Source organism: Suricata suricatta, chromosome 17 (genome assembly GCF_006229205.1).
Source record: "Suricata suricatta isolate VVHF042 chromosome 17, meerkat_22Aug2017_6uvM2_HiC, whole genome shotgun sequence".
Lineage (NCBI taxonomy): Eukaryota > Metazoa > Chordata > Mammalia > Carnivora > Herpestidae > Suricata > Suricata suricatta.
In genome coordinates this window covers 9,703,346-9,718,194 of record NC_043716.1, presented here as the reverse complement: position 1 = coordinate 9,718,194, position 14,849 = coordinate 9,703,346, and the positions used below count along the sequence as shown (strand labels likewise).

The following is a 14,849-nucleotide window of genomic DNA, read 5'->3' as shown; positions in this document are numbered from 1 at the left end:
ACTCAGTGCTGATGGCATGCAGGGTCTGGGGACAGCCAGACAGCACCTGCCCTTTCAGGGTTTCCCAGTGCCCGGATCTGCAGGGGCCCCGGGGGCGGGGTGCACGCGTGGCAAACCGGGCTGCCCTTGAGGGGTGCCCAGGCCCCCTCGTCCAGGCTTCTCAGGGGCTTTGTGAACAGACCCGGGCAGCAGACTCGCTGAGGAAATACGTAATTTTTAATTGGATGACTGGTTTTTCTGAATGTGTTTTGATTTGAAATCTCCCGATTTGAAGCCATTTACATCCTTACCAGGAATACCAACCCCAGGAGGGTCCCTCTCTGGTCAGCTGACGCCCTCTTAAAGAGCAGAGAAGCGAAAACCAGTTTGACAGAACCGTCCGGTCACACAAGGCACCAGCTGCAGGTCTTGTTTTTGAGGTGTGGTCCACACTGTACGTTCACCCACACTGGGTCCCCAGGTGCTGTCATAGGGGGCCTGGCGTGGAGGCCCTGGGGGTGTGGCCACTCCTGACCTCCTTCCCGTCGCCGGCTGCTCCGCTAGTGTCTGGAGGTCAGGAGCCGGATGACCAGCCCCGCCGTCAGCGTGGCTGACACCATCCCCAGCGCAGCCCCGCGGCGGATGGCCAGCTGTTTGGCCGACAGTCTGCTGGCTGGAGCCGAAAGGGCCTGGGCCGCCTCTGGAGTCCTCATGAGGTCCTGCTGGCCCTCGGGCCTCAAATACATCGTCAGGGTGACGCCGCGAGAGCTGCCCGTGGCCACTGCAGAGGCAAACCGGAGCAAGATCAGCGGTGCCGGGGGCCCGGAGAGAGCTGCGGCCTTAGACCCAGGATGCCCGGGTGCCCTGGTCCTGCTGTATGAGGTCACGGGGGAAGCACCTCAACACGTGAGCCTGGTGCAGAGCTAAGGCTGCTGGTGAGACCGCAGGGGGCGCGTTCCTGCCTGAGCCCTGCGACCACACGACTGAGCGTAACTCCCACATGTGCCGTCGGAGGACGTTTTAAGCGCTCGGTCGGTCGGACCTCACTGTAGTCTCACGACACTCTAAGCTCCCAGAGCTGTCGTCACCTAGCTCACGACGGTGCTGAGGACGCCAGAGCCCAGGGTGAGATGCAGTCATGGAGGTAAGCGAGGGCTCTGGGCTACGAACATACACACCGGGCACCCCCCGCCAGCCCGGGACAGGAGGGCCCCTAGGCCCCAGGCCAAGGCCCCCGCCCCTCACAGAGACGCTGGATGTACAGCCGAGGTGCCCACCGGTCTGCTGGCTACAGGGAGGGCGGCAGGGGAGGTGCCCCTACCGCCCAGTCCAGCCAGGACGACCGGCCCGGGCCCACCTGCTGGAGGCCGATGTGGCCTTCTGGCCTCGGCTGGGCATCAGTGGTGAGAACTCTCGAGTCTGACGGGCCCACACTGGGATCTTCTCACCTTTTCCAGTGGTGGGACCACCGTCAGGGAAGAGACCTAGGCTCTCAGCCTGGCCTCCTCACTACCTCCCAAGGCTAAGGATGCGAGGTGCTTCCTGCGGGGCCTGTTGAGTCACAGTGGTAGTGTCGCCTTCCTGGCACTCAGGACACCATGTTTGTGCCAAGATGGGGACCGGCAGCTTGGACTTGGACTTGCCCAGGGCATACACAGCAGCCAGGGGCAGTTTGCTGCCAGCATTGGTGCCTACCCGGCAGAAGCACGGAGACCTTACCTGAAGATGTGACAGCTTCTGCAGGCCCAGGTCTGGGGACCGTGGTCACTGTGGCCACTGTGCTGTCAGTGCTCTGCGGCAGCAGCCCCGCGTGTTTCCGGGCCTAAAAGAGCAGATTCATGGTCTTTGAGAGTACACCTCCCTCCCCCGACTCTGCCTTCAGACTGAGTTGTCCCCTTTACTGTGTCTGAGAAGCAGACATTGGCCTGCCCTGTTTAAAAAAGTTCGGCCAAGCGGTGCCTGGGCGGCTCAGTCAGTTCAGCATCTGACTTTGGCTCAGGTCATGATCTCCTGGTTCATGGGTTCGAGCCCTGTGTCAGGCTGTCTTCAGATTCTGTGTCTCCCTTTCTCTGCCCCTTCCCCGCTCACGCTCTATCTCAGAAATAAACGTTAAAAAGAAAGAAAATGTTTGGCCAAGAGGACGTTGGACAGGTTGATGGTGTTCCCCCTTCCAAAGTCGGGCTTGTCCAGGTTCAGACTAGTTTGAGCCCTTTGCTTTGGTTTCCTGCAGCTTGGCCTGGCCGAGGAAGGATTTTGGGGTGTGCGCCTCTCCTTGAAATTAGAGAGTGTACTGGCACCATCTGGGGTCCAGTTTGGCGCCAGGAGATGTTGAGGCTGAGGGGGCCCCTCCGTGACGCCCACCCTCCCCGCTTAGCCCACAGGTCCCTGCTCCTGAGGCCCAACGCGCTCGGCATTTCTGCATGCTTGGCCGGGCTGGCGGCCACACCCGCTCACCTCCTCTGCAGCTAGCTTCCAGTCCAGCCGGGCGGTGTAGACAGCGAAGGCAGCCGCTCCCAGGAGGCCGCAGGCCAGCATGCCTAGCCAGAGGCCTGCGGGAGACAAGTGACAGATGGAGACAGAGGTCCCCCCAGGCCTCTTCCCACTCTCCCTTGCAGTACGTACCCATGATACTCATTCTGACCACGAAGGTCAGAACGATGCCCAGCGGGAGGCCGATGACGTAATACATGACCGTGTTGACGATGGCTCCGAAGGCCTGCTTGCCAGTTCCTCTCAGAATCCCGCCATAGACGCACTGGGGGTGGAGGCAGAGAGGGGCGAGAGGCGGGCGTGAGACCGATGGCGGGGATCCTGCAGGGGGCCCTCTTCTCACTTCGCACGGCCTGGTGTCATTCTAAGCCCATGTCCCGTGGGGAGACCGAGTCAGGGTGCACAAGAGTAGCTGCATCTTAAATTTTTTTTAATGTTTTTTATTTATTTTTGAGAGACAGAGTATGAGCAGGGGAGGGTCAGAGAGAGAGGGAGACACAGAATCCGAAGCAGGCTCCAGGCTCTGAGCTAGCTGTCAGCACAGAGCCCGATGCGGGGCTCGAACCCACAGACCGTGAGATCATGACCTGAGCCGAAGCCAGACACTCAACCGACTGAGCCACCCAGGTGCCCCAAGAGTAGCTGCATCTTGAACACAGCCCCGTCTCCACCTCCACCCTAGGACTGCCTCTCTAGAAGGTCAAGGGAAGATCGGAAACCGACCACCAGCTGGCCCCAGAGGCCAGACACACGTCACACAGAGTTGCGTGGTGCTGCCTTTGCACTGCCGCCGCCGCAGATTGCTGTCAGTCCGAGGTTTAGCACAAGACACGTGTACTGTCTTCTGGTCCTGGAGGTTACGAGTCCCCTGAATGGGTCTCCCCGCCCTCTAGTCAGGGCGGACTCCGGGAGGCCGCAGCGGAGAATCTGTGTCTTTGCCTTTTCCAGCCTCTAGAGGTCGCCCTGCATTCCCGGCCCCCAGACAGTGGTGGCATGGGTCCACCCTCTGCTGCTGTCGTGGTGTCTGTCTTCTCCCTCTGTCTGCCTGCCTCTCTCGCCTGTGAGAACCCTGAGATTACTTTGGGTCATTGGATAATCCAGGATCATCTCCCCGCCTCAAGCTCTTTTCCTTAATCACATCTGCAGCCCCCTTTTGCCACATGACAGTCACAAGTCTGGGGATTAGGGCATGGAGATCTTGGGGGGCCATCATTCTGGATACCGCACGTGGCAAACAAAGGTGTCGTCTGCTCCAGATGGGACACGCAGCCCTGGCTTCTGCTGTCCCCGTAATGCTCACAGACAAGCATGACTCTGGAGAAAGCACTAACTCTGTTTTACTCTACTAGTCTCATCCTCCAAACCTGATCTCAGAGCTGATGAAATAGAGAGCGACAGGCACAGCTCCTGCTTGTGCAGCGCTACTGACAATGAGCTATTTGGTTATTTTCATTTTGTTAAGATAAAGGATATGGAGTGGGGCACCTGGGTGGCTCAGTCGGTTGAGCATCCGGTTCTTGGTTTTGGCTCAGGTCATAATCTTGTAGTTTGTGGGTTCGAGCTTCGGGCTCCATGCTGACAGCACAGAGGCTGCTTAGAATTCTCTCTCTCTCTCTGCCCCTTCCCTGCTCTGTCTCTCTCTCTCTCTCAAAATAAACAAACGTTTTGGGGACACCTGGGTGGCTCAGTTGGCTAAATGTCTGACTTCAGCTCAGGTCATGATCTTGCAGTTCATGAGTTCGAGCCCCACGTCAGACTCTGTGCTGACCGCTCAGAGCCTGGAACCTGCTTCCAATTCTGTGTCTCCCTCTCTCTCTGCCCCTAACCCATTTGCATTCTGTCTCTGTCTCTCAAAAAGAAATATTTTAAAAAATAATAAACTTAAAAAAAAAAAGATAAAAAGGATGTGGAGTATTCCATGGTTTGCTTTCACACTTTTGAGCCAAGAGGTAATGCGTTCGGTAGAGGAGCCGTACAGCCTCCTGAACTCTGAAATGTGGTGTGCTTGTTTCCCACTATTCTATATTACGACACAGAAGACCTGTTTTGGTTAGTAAGACTTCTCCCAAATTATGACTGATGAGCCCTGAACAAGTATCTCAACCCCGGGGGGTGATGTCGCCCCCCCCCAGCGGACATTTGGCAGCGTCGGGAGCTGGTTTGGGTTGTCACAACCAGGGGCGCTACCTGCATCTAGTGGCTTGAGGCCAGGGACGATGTTAAACACCCTGCAGGGCCCAGGGCCTCCCTACAACGAAGGATTATCCATCCTGAAATGTCGCGGGGCCAAGGCTGAGAAGCCCTTTAAAGGATTTTGAGTCACAGTGATGATTTCAGAGGCAAGCACACAGGAAGGGCCAGTGGCCCTACCAGTCTGGCTGTGGGCCTGTCTGGGAGGAGCAGCAGACGGGCACACTGAGCAGGAATCTGACGGGGAGGCGAAACCACCGGGCTATGGGGAGAGGGAGCTTGATGTGTGCTCCGTTATTTCCCACGTCGATTGGAGGCTGTGCGTCCACGTAGCAGAGCCCAGAGCAGGCCCGAGCCTCCCCCGCGTCGTGGACGGTGGAGCCTGTGCACGTGGACAGAAGAGACACAAGAGAAGCCAGAAGGGAGTAAGAGCCGGAAGACTCGAAAGGAGTCCCCATGCACATCCGGATCCTTCCTCGGAGAATGGAAGCCTCCCAGCTGCCAGGGGTTTGGACGCAGCCTCTGGCCGGTAACTGCCCAAACCCTGAGCTGTGCAGACCCAGGGGTGCGGCCCCTAGTGAGCTAAGCCTAAAAATAAACATAGAAAAAACCCCAGAAAACAAAACTGAGTAGAGATAGCAGCCCCAGGCTATAGAGGAGGCAGGATTCAGAGGAAAAGTCTAGACAAATTCCTAAATAAAACAAGAGGCGTCAGAGAAAGGTTACCCACGACATTCTCTGGATGGGGCTGTATGAGATCACACAAGAGAATTCAGTTAGAGACGCCGACAGGAAAGAAATATGGGAATGCCCCCAGTATTTGGAAGTTAACACAAAGAAGAAATAACAGGAGAAATTTTTAAATATTTTGAATGAAGAGTAAAATAACGTATCACATTTACTTGATGTCACTAACCCAGTCCTTAGAAATGCATAGCTGTAAATGCTTATATCCAGAAAGAAGAAAGGCCTCAAACCCATAGCCCAATATCCCACGTTAAGGAACAAGTAAGAGCAAACAATACCGAAAATAATGCAGAAGAATGGAAATAATGATGAGAGGGGAAATGACTGACATAGACAACAGAAAAAAAACAAAATCAACGAAACCTAAAATTCTATGTCTTTGATGATATCCACAAAAGGGAGGAACATTTGCCAAGGATCTGACCTTGGTAAAGTAAGACCAAGAAAGTAAGAAAGTACAGACGCAAATTACCAAAATCAGGTGTTGAAGAAGGGACATTACCACTCGCCATAAAGAAAAGGATCATAAGGAAATACTGTGAGAGATTTGGTGCCAAAGAATTAGACAAATTTAGTTTAAGTAAATAAGTTACTTGAAAGACACAGATTACTGAAAGTAGCTCAACAAGAAATAGAAAGTGAAGAGATCTATAACAAATAAATAAATGGAATTAATTTAAAAATCTTCTGACAAAAGCCCAGGCCCAGATGGCTTCACTGGTGAATTCTGTCCAATATTTAAAGAAGAGGGGCGCCTGGGTGGCTCAGTTGGTTGACCATCCCACTTTGGCTCAGGTCATGATCTCACAGTTAGTAAGTTCAAACCCCATGTCAGGCTCTGTGCTGGCAGCTCAGAGCCTGGAGCCTGCTTCAGATTCTGTGACTCCTCTCTCTGCCCCTCCCCAACTCATGCTTGCTTGCTCACGCTCGCTCTCTCAAAATTAAATAAACATTAAAAAACAATTTAACAAAAAAAAATTACCAACCCTTCACAAACTCAGAAAGTCTGAGAGGGCACGTTCAGAATCCTATGAGGCTAGTGTTACCCTGATACCAAAGGCAGATTAAGATATCACCAAGAAAAGATAAAAATTAACAGGCGAACGTCCTTCATGAATATAGACGTAAAATCTTTAACACAATGTTGGCAAACCAAATTCAGCGACAGCTAAACAAGATCTACCCTGTGACCAGGAGGGGTTTATCCCAGGAATAAATGCATTTGCTCAGCTTCCTCGGGGAACACAGAAGGGCTGCCCACTGAGGAAAGGCAACCTTAATTCCCTGAGGAGTTCCCATTGCCAGCCTTTAGCTGCAAGAATTCCCAGCTGTGACAAATAGATATATATGAAGAGTGTCCTTAACAACATCCTGTGGCAAAAGCAATAGCGGATCCCATCTGACGGTTTCTTTTAATGAGTTAATGGTCGCAGCCCGGTGCAGAGTTGCACCGGGGAGTCAGGCTTCCCATCAGGGCGGTACTCACACAGAAGGCCTCAAAGAGCTGAAAGACGATGTAAATCGGCAGGACCTTGTTCACCAGGGCAATGACGTCTCTGCAGGAGAAACAGGAAAAAGAACATTCACTGGAGCATTGAGACATGACTGTGTTCTTGAGACCCACATCCTCCCTGTTCTACTGCGTCCTAAAAATGATTGGAATAGCGGTAGCTACCCCTCCCCCACGCCTGACACTCCCAGCCCTGTTTCTGCACGTCTGTGGGTCGTCTTATGCTCCAGCAGAGCCCCACAATTTTATACTGCCCTGCACCCAGCCTCCTGTCCTCAGACCAGCACGTGATGGAGGCCGTGGTCTGGGGTGGGGGTGGGGTCTGGGCATTGACGCTAGCTTCTTCCTGGTGAGAGCAAAGTCGACACTGCTCCTGCTTCCTCTGGGCCTAGCGCTGAGCCGGCCAGGGGATGAGTCTCTGAGGACCAGCTGCCAGCCACTCTGACATTTCTGAAGAAAACGGATTACCTACTCATCATTTGTAAAAATATGCCCCAGTTTATTTTTCAGGATGCTCAACAGGATGCCCACAACCAGCGAGGTGCCGCCTGGAAGAGAAAAGGAAGAGCATTTGCCCCCCAACCCGTGGAGGAGCCCAGCTTAGGTCAGTGCAAGGCAGGGCAGCATAGGAAATGCCTTTCCTCCTGTGGTTCTCAAAGTGGGGTTCCTGGACCAGCAGCAGCACCTGGTAACTTGATAGAAATGGAGGTTCTCAGGGGCACCTGGGTGACTCAGTCGGTTAAGCATCGGACGTCGGCTCAGGTCATGATTTTGCCGTCCGTGAGTTTGAGCCCCGCGTCAGGCTCCGTGCTGACAGCTCAGGGCCTGGACCCTGCTACGGATTCTGTGTCTCCTCTTCTCTGTTCCTCCCCCACTCACTCTCTCTCTCAAAAATAAACAAACATTAAAAAAAAAAGAAATGGAGGTTCTCAGACCCCATCTCAGACCCATTGAATCAGAAACTCCTTGGGGGGTGAGGCCCGCCAGGCTGATTCTGATCTTTCCAGCTGACTCTTAATAGTCTTAAGCCCAAGAACCGCTGCTCTCCACAGACGAGCCGTCTGAATCTGTCCGCATCGGACAGCAGAGCCCCGGAGGAGGAACGAGATTGGCTCCTCCTGAGGGCGGGGACGGGGCAGGCAGGTCCTGAGAACCTCGGGGACGCTGGGAGGGCAGTTTTGCAGAAGGACCCTGGACAGCTGGAAGGAGAAGCCTGGGGAGGAAGGAAGGGACTTAACAGGGTCACAGGAAGGGGAGGGGTGGGAACCAGTGACCTGTCCCTGGGAGAACCCATGAACAGCAGCAGGGAAGGCGTGCAGGACAAGAGAGGTTTGCAGCTCGGGGGGGTGGGGGGCGGCAGGAAGGTGGCATCAACTCAGCTGAGGCTCCTCTGGGCCTGGTATTGTAGATCTGTCCCCTGCCCCAGGCTCCAGCTTCCCAAGCCCCGCCCCACCCCCCCGGAGGATTCCACTCACCTGTGCAGAGCAGGGCTGACTTGACTGACCGCTTAGCTTGCACTATATCTGCAGCTCCCAGGGCCATCCCCACGCGGACACACACAGCATTGCTGAGCCCCAAGGGAATCTGGGATCAGAGGTTAAGGGGCTGTCAGTAGAATCAACTTCCTACCCCTGGAAAGGGCTGAGTCCTGCGCCAGGAAGAGGCCTGGGCTGCGGGGTGGTGGGGGAAGCAGCCCTTCAAGCCTCCATCCCGGGGCCAGAGGGAGGAGAGCAGAGCAGGAAGGCAGGATGGATCCTGGGAAGGCAACGTGAGGAGAGACGGCATTCACGGCTGAGGTTGGGAGATGGGGTGGGGAGCCCCTCAGTCTGCCCCCACCTGCTCCACCAAGCATCACAGGCACTGTTGCCAAAACCTCGTAAGTGCATTTTTAAGGGGTGAATGTGGTCATAAGTATATCAGAAAAGCTCCCTGTAAGAAAAACCAAGTTCTGTAGAAACCCTTTGTAAAATTAAGCACCTTATACATTTGTGCTGTAAGTGTAGACTTAAACCCGGACTGCATGTCTCCAAGGGGTTGCAGTCTGTATGTCCCCAGGAGGCTGCCAGAGGCATACACAGTGACATGGGACAATTCATGTCTCTGTAAGAAGAGGAGGGAGCTCTGGGGACTCAGCAGAGCCCCCCTTCCCCCGCGAGAGATGCCATCACCCAGCTCTCTCGGTGACTGGGGGTGTGCAGGAATGTGGGCCCGCTCCTAAATGGAATGTCCCGTTTTCCAAGAAAATGCAAAAATTCTGATTATGATGTAAAATCTCCCCGTTTTTATGCTCTACCGACTGAGCTATCCGGGCTCCATCTCCCCGTTTTTAAATGGCACTAATTAATTTAAAAATTCTAACATGTGAATTCAGTATGACTCCTAGAGGAGCAGCTGGGTGCCATCTGTGTGTGTCAGGGCCTGGGCCTGTACCTAATGTACCTAATGGGTACAGGAGGCTCAGGGAGGTCCCTCAGGAGAGAGAAATGGCCTTAGGGAGACAGCCTGCCCCTCTCCTGTGACACCCCAGGCCGTTAGCAAGGCCGGGCCTGCAGGAGGGCGTGGGGAAGATACCCCCATAAGATACGCACCATGTAGACCATGGAGGCCAATTCGTAGAGGATGGCCTGGCCGGAGAGGTCCAGCACGCTGAGCAGGCCTGTGGGGGAGGCACACGGTGACCCCACAGATGTGGGACAGGACTCCCCTCTGCTTTGGAGGCAGAGGGGCAGATGATTTCCAATGGGGCAGATTTGCAACAGAACGGGTTCCTGGGAGACCCTCAGCCTCGCAGGAAAATCCCACCCAGCTGTGGCGGAATCTCTTGCAGGGTGTTTGTTCCCTGTATGCTTTGACTTTGGAGTTGAACTCCCTGGAGTAACATGGCATATGGTGAGGGAGAGAAAACAGACCTGGACCAAGATTAAGAGACCCACGTTTCGGTCCCAGCCCTGCCACTGTGACTCTGGACAGTCTCTTGTTCTTGCCCATCTGTAAATGGGACGCAAGGGTTGGACCAGAAGCTCTCTCAGGGGCCATTCTCACGCAGGCCTTTCTGATTCTCAGGCTGCGTGGGCTCTGCACTGGGTGCTCCGGTGAGCACATGGGTGTCAGGTGAGAGCCCCACGCCTGCCTGGCCCCGGCCCGCTCACACCCAAATTGGTTCAGTCCCTCGCTTCCCTCACTGACTCGAACACCGCTCGTGCAGGCCCGTGCAGGGCAGAGCTGGGATCCTGTAACATGAAAAGCCCAGGTCTTCTGGGAGCGCATAACCCAGAAAGAGCAACAGCCCTGACCTGACTGAGGCTGCCAAACCGCCATCTGGGCAAGGGGCTTCCGGGCTGCCCACAAGGTTCCCCGAGACGTACCCATGAGGAAGCTCCCGATCTCGTAGGCCCACCACTCAATGCATATCATGAGCATGCTGGGGATAGCCAGAGAGAAGAAAGGGCCCCAGTCCTGCAGGCACTGGCCGGACCAGCCTAGGAACAGAAGCCCCACTCAAGTGCTGAGCAGGGAGCCCATCACGCACGCGCACCCACGGCCTGAGCCCCTGCGAGCCCGTGACCCCGCCCACCCCGGACCCACCCAGCACGCCCAGGCCTTCTGCGTTTTGCTTTGCCGTAGGGTGCACCACAGGGCGCCTTGGGTTGGGAGCCTCAGGCGTGGGGGAAGGTTCCCCCATTCCACCCATGACACCACAGGATCTTGGGCAACTACCCTGCCCTTTCTGGGTTCCATTCCCTCATCTGAGTTCTTTGCCCTGATGCCCCAGAGCAGTTGCTGGGAGGATGGCATGAGGTCAAGGTCAAAGGATTCTCGGGGCAGATAGGGCTGTGCAGACATGGAGAGCAGAGTGGCCGCACAGGACTCCCTGCCCTGTGAATGAGGCCCCGTCCAGAGGGCTGGATCCCACAGTCTACAGAGTTAGCTTTCAGGAGGCAGAAAATCTCAGAACCTGACCCGGGAGTACACGGACACGGGTTCGAGTCCAGCCCCACCGTGCACCGCCTCCGTGGTTCTGAGTTAACTGTTTAACCTCATTCCATCTCCTCCATGTAAATAAAGTGGGGATTATAAGGTGTTGTGGCGTAACTGGGGTCAGAAATGTCGGGCACTCAGCCCACTGTTCACACCTAGGGTTTTACCTGAGATCAGGAAGCCAGCCAGAAAGCTCCCTAGGGCTGCCCCCAGCAGGGCTCTGCGCCTTGTCACATTGGATGGGGGGCCTGGGACCTTTGTGGGTAGGGGTGCTGAGGGGTAGAGCAAAGGGGAGGGAGGCCCGAGACAAGGCTCCTCCAACGGGGCTCTGACCGGGCATTCCGTCCACCTGCTGAATGAAGCCCACACCAGGGTGGGGTCCTGCCTGCTGCAGGTCTGCTCAGGCCCCGAAGGGCAGGGTGGCCCCAGGCACCTGCCCACGTCTCCTGGTGCAGCTTCTTCAGCACAATGTAGAGAAAGAGGAAGATGGTCTGTAGGATGTGGGAGATAGTGTTGGCATAAGCAGAGCCCCTGGGAAAGGAGAGAGAGCTGAGCCAGTGCCAGGGTCCGACTCTGGCCCTGGGGGTCGGGGTGTCCTCTGCTAAAGCCAGCATGGAGGGGAAGGGGGCCCAGGCCTGGTACAGCCAGCACCCTCATCCCAAGATCAGCCACATACAGGAGCCTTACTACGGTGTCCCCAAGTCCCCCTGCCAGGTCTCCACGCGCAGCCTCTCCTGGCGGCTGGGGCAGGGATGAGGAGACTCCTCTCGCTGTCTCCTTGGTGGGGTGTCCCCCAGAGCCTGAGGGACCAACGGGGCCCTCAGTTCCTCATGGCACCCCACTTCTAGACGGCGGGGGCAGCCTCTGCTCTTTTTATGAGGCAGGGATGGTGATTGACCTGCCCTAGTCGGTGTTGGGGGGGGTCTGGTGGGTCCCCCCAGCCTGGGTGCTCACCTGACCCCTAGGCTCAGCACTGTAACCAGGATGTAGTTGCCCAAGCCGTTGATGCAGTTGCCCACAATGCCACTGAGGACTTGGGGCCAGACGATGCCCTGAAATAAACCAGCACTGGCCAGGCTGGGGCGGGGGAGCAGGGCCCGGGTGTGCCCAGGGGGTGGCGGGGTGGCGGGGTGGCTCCTTACTGGGCCTTGGTCAGTAGGTTCACGGGGTTGTTTTGAAAGGGGAAGAGCCCCAGGCACCCCTTCCCGCTGGAATAGGGCAGTGGGCTGGGGCAGGGATCCCCACTCTGGCCAAGGACCTGTACCTGATTTTGCAAATATTTTGCCAGCAGGCCGTAAAGAAAAATCGCCTGTGTAAAATAAAAACAAAAAACCAGACACACACAAATAAACAATGACTACCAAAAAAAACAAAACAAAAACAACCCCCCCCCAAAACCAAAACCAAAACACACATGATGAACACCAGCAGATATTTCCCTGGTACCTGAGTGTGGGGTCATTATTTCACCGAAATATGTCTGGGACCCCACAGGTGGGCAGAAGCCCATTTAGCATCTCGGGGGCACTCTGGCCCTGCCTACGGGGGAAAGGCCCGCTCAGGGCTCGGGCTCTGCCACGGGGAAGATAGGCAAGCGGTGTTGGCTCTGACAAGGCTTGCAGAGAAGGACCCACCAGAGTCCAAATCCATGGGTTGTGACTGCCCTTGAGCCTGGCTCTGGCTGCTGGAAACAAGAATCTGGAGGGAGAGGCCTTGGGCTGGGCGAGGAGACGGGGACCCGGCAGTGCGGCCACCCGTAGGCCCTGCTGAGTGGGTTCAAGCCCCCACGGAGCGGCAGGCCCTTTCCTATCTGCAGAGGATGGAGACGGGCCTGTGCGTCAGTGTGTGCCAGTCAGGGCACTGCCCCTGCCCTTTCTGTCCTCTGCCAGAGCCTGGCCCAGGGCGTGTGCCTTCCTACCACACCCCTTCCCATTGCCCTCTGCTTCTCCTCAGTCTGGCACAGGGCTTAAGAGCATGGAGCTAGAGCAGACCACCTAGGTTCAAGGGCTGGCTCTGCTTCTTATGAGCTGTGCAATCTTAGGCCAATTACTTAACCTCTCTGTGCCTCATCTATAACGGGATGATAATGTGTGTGTATGCTATATATACATGCATATATATGTAAAGTTAATATCACAAAATGCTTACAAAACAGTACATGCCACATTTAAGCATCACAAGTGTTAAGTAAGCATTATGTAAATCCTGTTTGTCATTTTTATTATTACTTTGTTAGTAAGTTTTGCGGCAGCATTTTAAGGGAGGGACTTGCTTTATTTGATAAAGGAGGTGCCACAGTGATAACTCTATAGGAGGCTCTTCCTCTGACCCAGCCCCGGTGGCCCTGTTTGGCAGGATACCGTCACCTTGGCCTGAAGGGCCGAAGTACGGGTTCTAGCAAACCCTTGGAGGAGACGGACTGACTTTTGCAGGTGGTTTCCATAAAACAGAAGAAATCTGGACCTGACCAGACCTCCTGCCAGGCTTTGGCATGCCTTAAAGCACCCCAAAGTCACCCTTCCCAGAGTCGTCCTCAAGCATGTCACTCCCTGGTGCCACGGGGGATAAAGGGGGGCTGTCGTCCCAAAGACACAGCACTGCCAGCTAGTAACGTGTGTCACTAAGCCTCAACAAACCAAACAGAGTGGATTCCAGAGCAGACATGCAGACCACGGGGTCAGATGAGGACCTGAAACTCAGAAACCAACCCGGCTAGATGCACTGCTTAGCTGGTATTTAACTAATTAACAGAGAAAGGGGAGAATAGGCAATAATTAGTCTTAAAGTGTGTTAGGTGGATTAGAGTCTTACGTGTAAAAATAAAAGCCACAAGAGGGCTCCAAGAAAATACGGGCAAAATGTTTATATAATCTTGCAGTGGGTAAAGGGATTTTAAACTCATCAAAGACTTCTTAAAGAACAGGATTTATGGATCTGTTATGTATACATGAAAATTCTTTAGGTCAAAGGGCACCTGGTGGGCTCAGTTGGATAAATATCAGACTCTTGATTTCCGCTGAGGGCCTGATCTCATGGTTCGTGGGTTCGAGCCCCACATGGGGCTCTGCGCTGCCAGTGTGGCGCCTGCTTGGGATTCTGTCTCTGCCCTTCTCTTGCTTGCTCTGTCTCTCTCAAAATAAATAAATAAACTTAAAAAAGTCTTTAGGTCAAAAATATCAAAAAATTAGAAGGCAAGTGACAAACTTTTAAAAAATGATCAGACAAAGGGTTAAGATACTAGTTAACAAGTTATACTGATTAGGAAAAGATTAACTCGCTTAAAAGAGTCTGTCTGGACAGTTCCCAGAAGAAAAAACAAATAATGAAAAAAATGCTCATTTGCAATAACATGCAGTGAAAACTGTTTCTAATTGGGGAAATTTTTTAAAAAATTCTTTTAATGTTTATTTATTTTTCAGAGAGAAACAGAATGAACAGAGGAGGGGCAGAGAGAGTCGGAGACACAGAATCCAAAGCAGGCTCCAGGCTCTGAGCTGTCAGCAAGGAGCCCGACATGGGCTTGAATCTACGAATGTGAGACCATGAAAGTCAGACGCTCAACCAACCAAGCCACCCAAGCGCCCCGCAAAAAAAAATTTAATAACAGTATGCTGACAAGAGTGTTGCTAGTGGTGGTAAAATTGATACAAATTGGTATCAAAAGCCATTGACAAAACAACACCAATTACCATAATGCACCTGAAGGAAATCATTACAAAGATTTTTTTCTATAAGAATGTTTATCATGTTCGCTGAGGATTTACCCAAGAGAGACAGAAATGCTGATGCATAGGAGCACATGTACCCCAATGTTCATAGCAGCAATGTCAACAATAGCCAAAACATGGAAAGAGCCTAAATGTCCATCACCTGACGAATGGATCAAGAAGATGTGGTATATATACACGATGGAGTACTACATGGCAATGAGAGGGAATGACATATGGCCATTTGT

General features: G+C 54.0%; 1 protein-coding gene across 1 annotated transcript; it reads right to left on the bottom strand.

Annotated features, from left to right (window-relative positions):
• Nucleotides 1-198: 198 nt before the first annotated feature.
• On the bottom strand, nucleotides 199-13,054 carry LOC115282720 (multidrug and toxin extrusion protein 2-like). Its single transcript, XM_029928877.1, has 13 exons — nucleotides 13,043-13,054; nucleotides 12,159-12,203; nucleotides 11,849-11,946; nucleotides 11,328-11,425; nucleotides 10,282-10,395; nucleotides 9,505-9,572; nucleotides 8,392-8,500; nucleotides 7,389-7,464; nucleotides 6,893-6,962; nucleotides 2,602-2,734; nucleotides 2,434-2,528; nucleotides 1,699-1,801; nucleotides 199-760 (listed from the first exon to the last, which is right to left on the bottom strand). Exons 1-13 carry the CDS (start codon nucleotides 13,052-13,054, stop codon nucleotides 540-542), a joined length of 1,242 nt encoding a protein of 413 aa, XP_029784737.1. The 3' UTR covers nucleotides 199-539.
• Nucleotides 13,055-14,849: the final 1,795 nt, after the last annotated feature.

Bases quoted from the DNA above. Each gene is read 5' to 3' on its own strand.
- LOC115282720 (XM_029928877.1), bottom strand. The intron at 9,573-10,281 runs GTACGTCTCGGG...CCTCCCCCACAG, and splicing joins GATCGGGAGCTTCCTCATGG to GCCTGCTCAGCGTGCTGGAC. The intron at 6,963-7,388 runs GTAGGTAATCCG...TTTCTCCTGCAG, and splicing joins CATATTTTTACAAATGATGA to AGACGTCATTGCCCTGGTGA.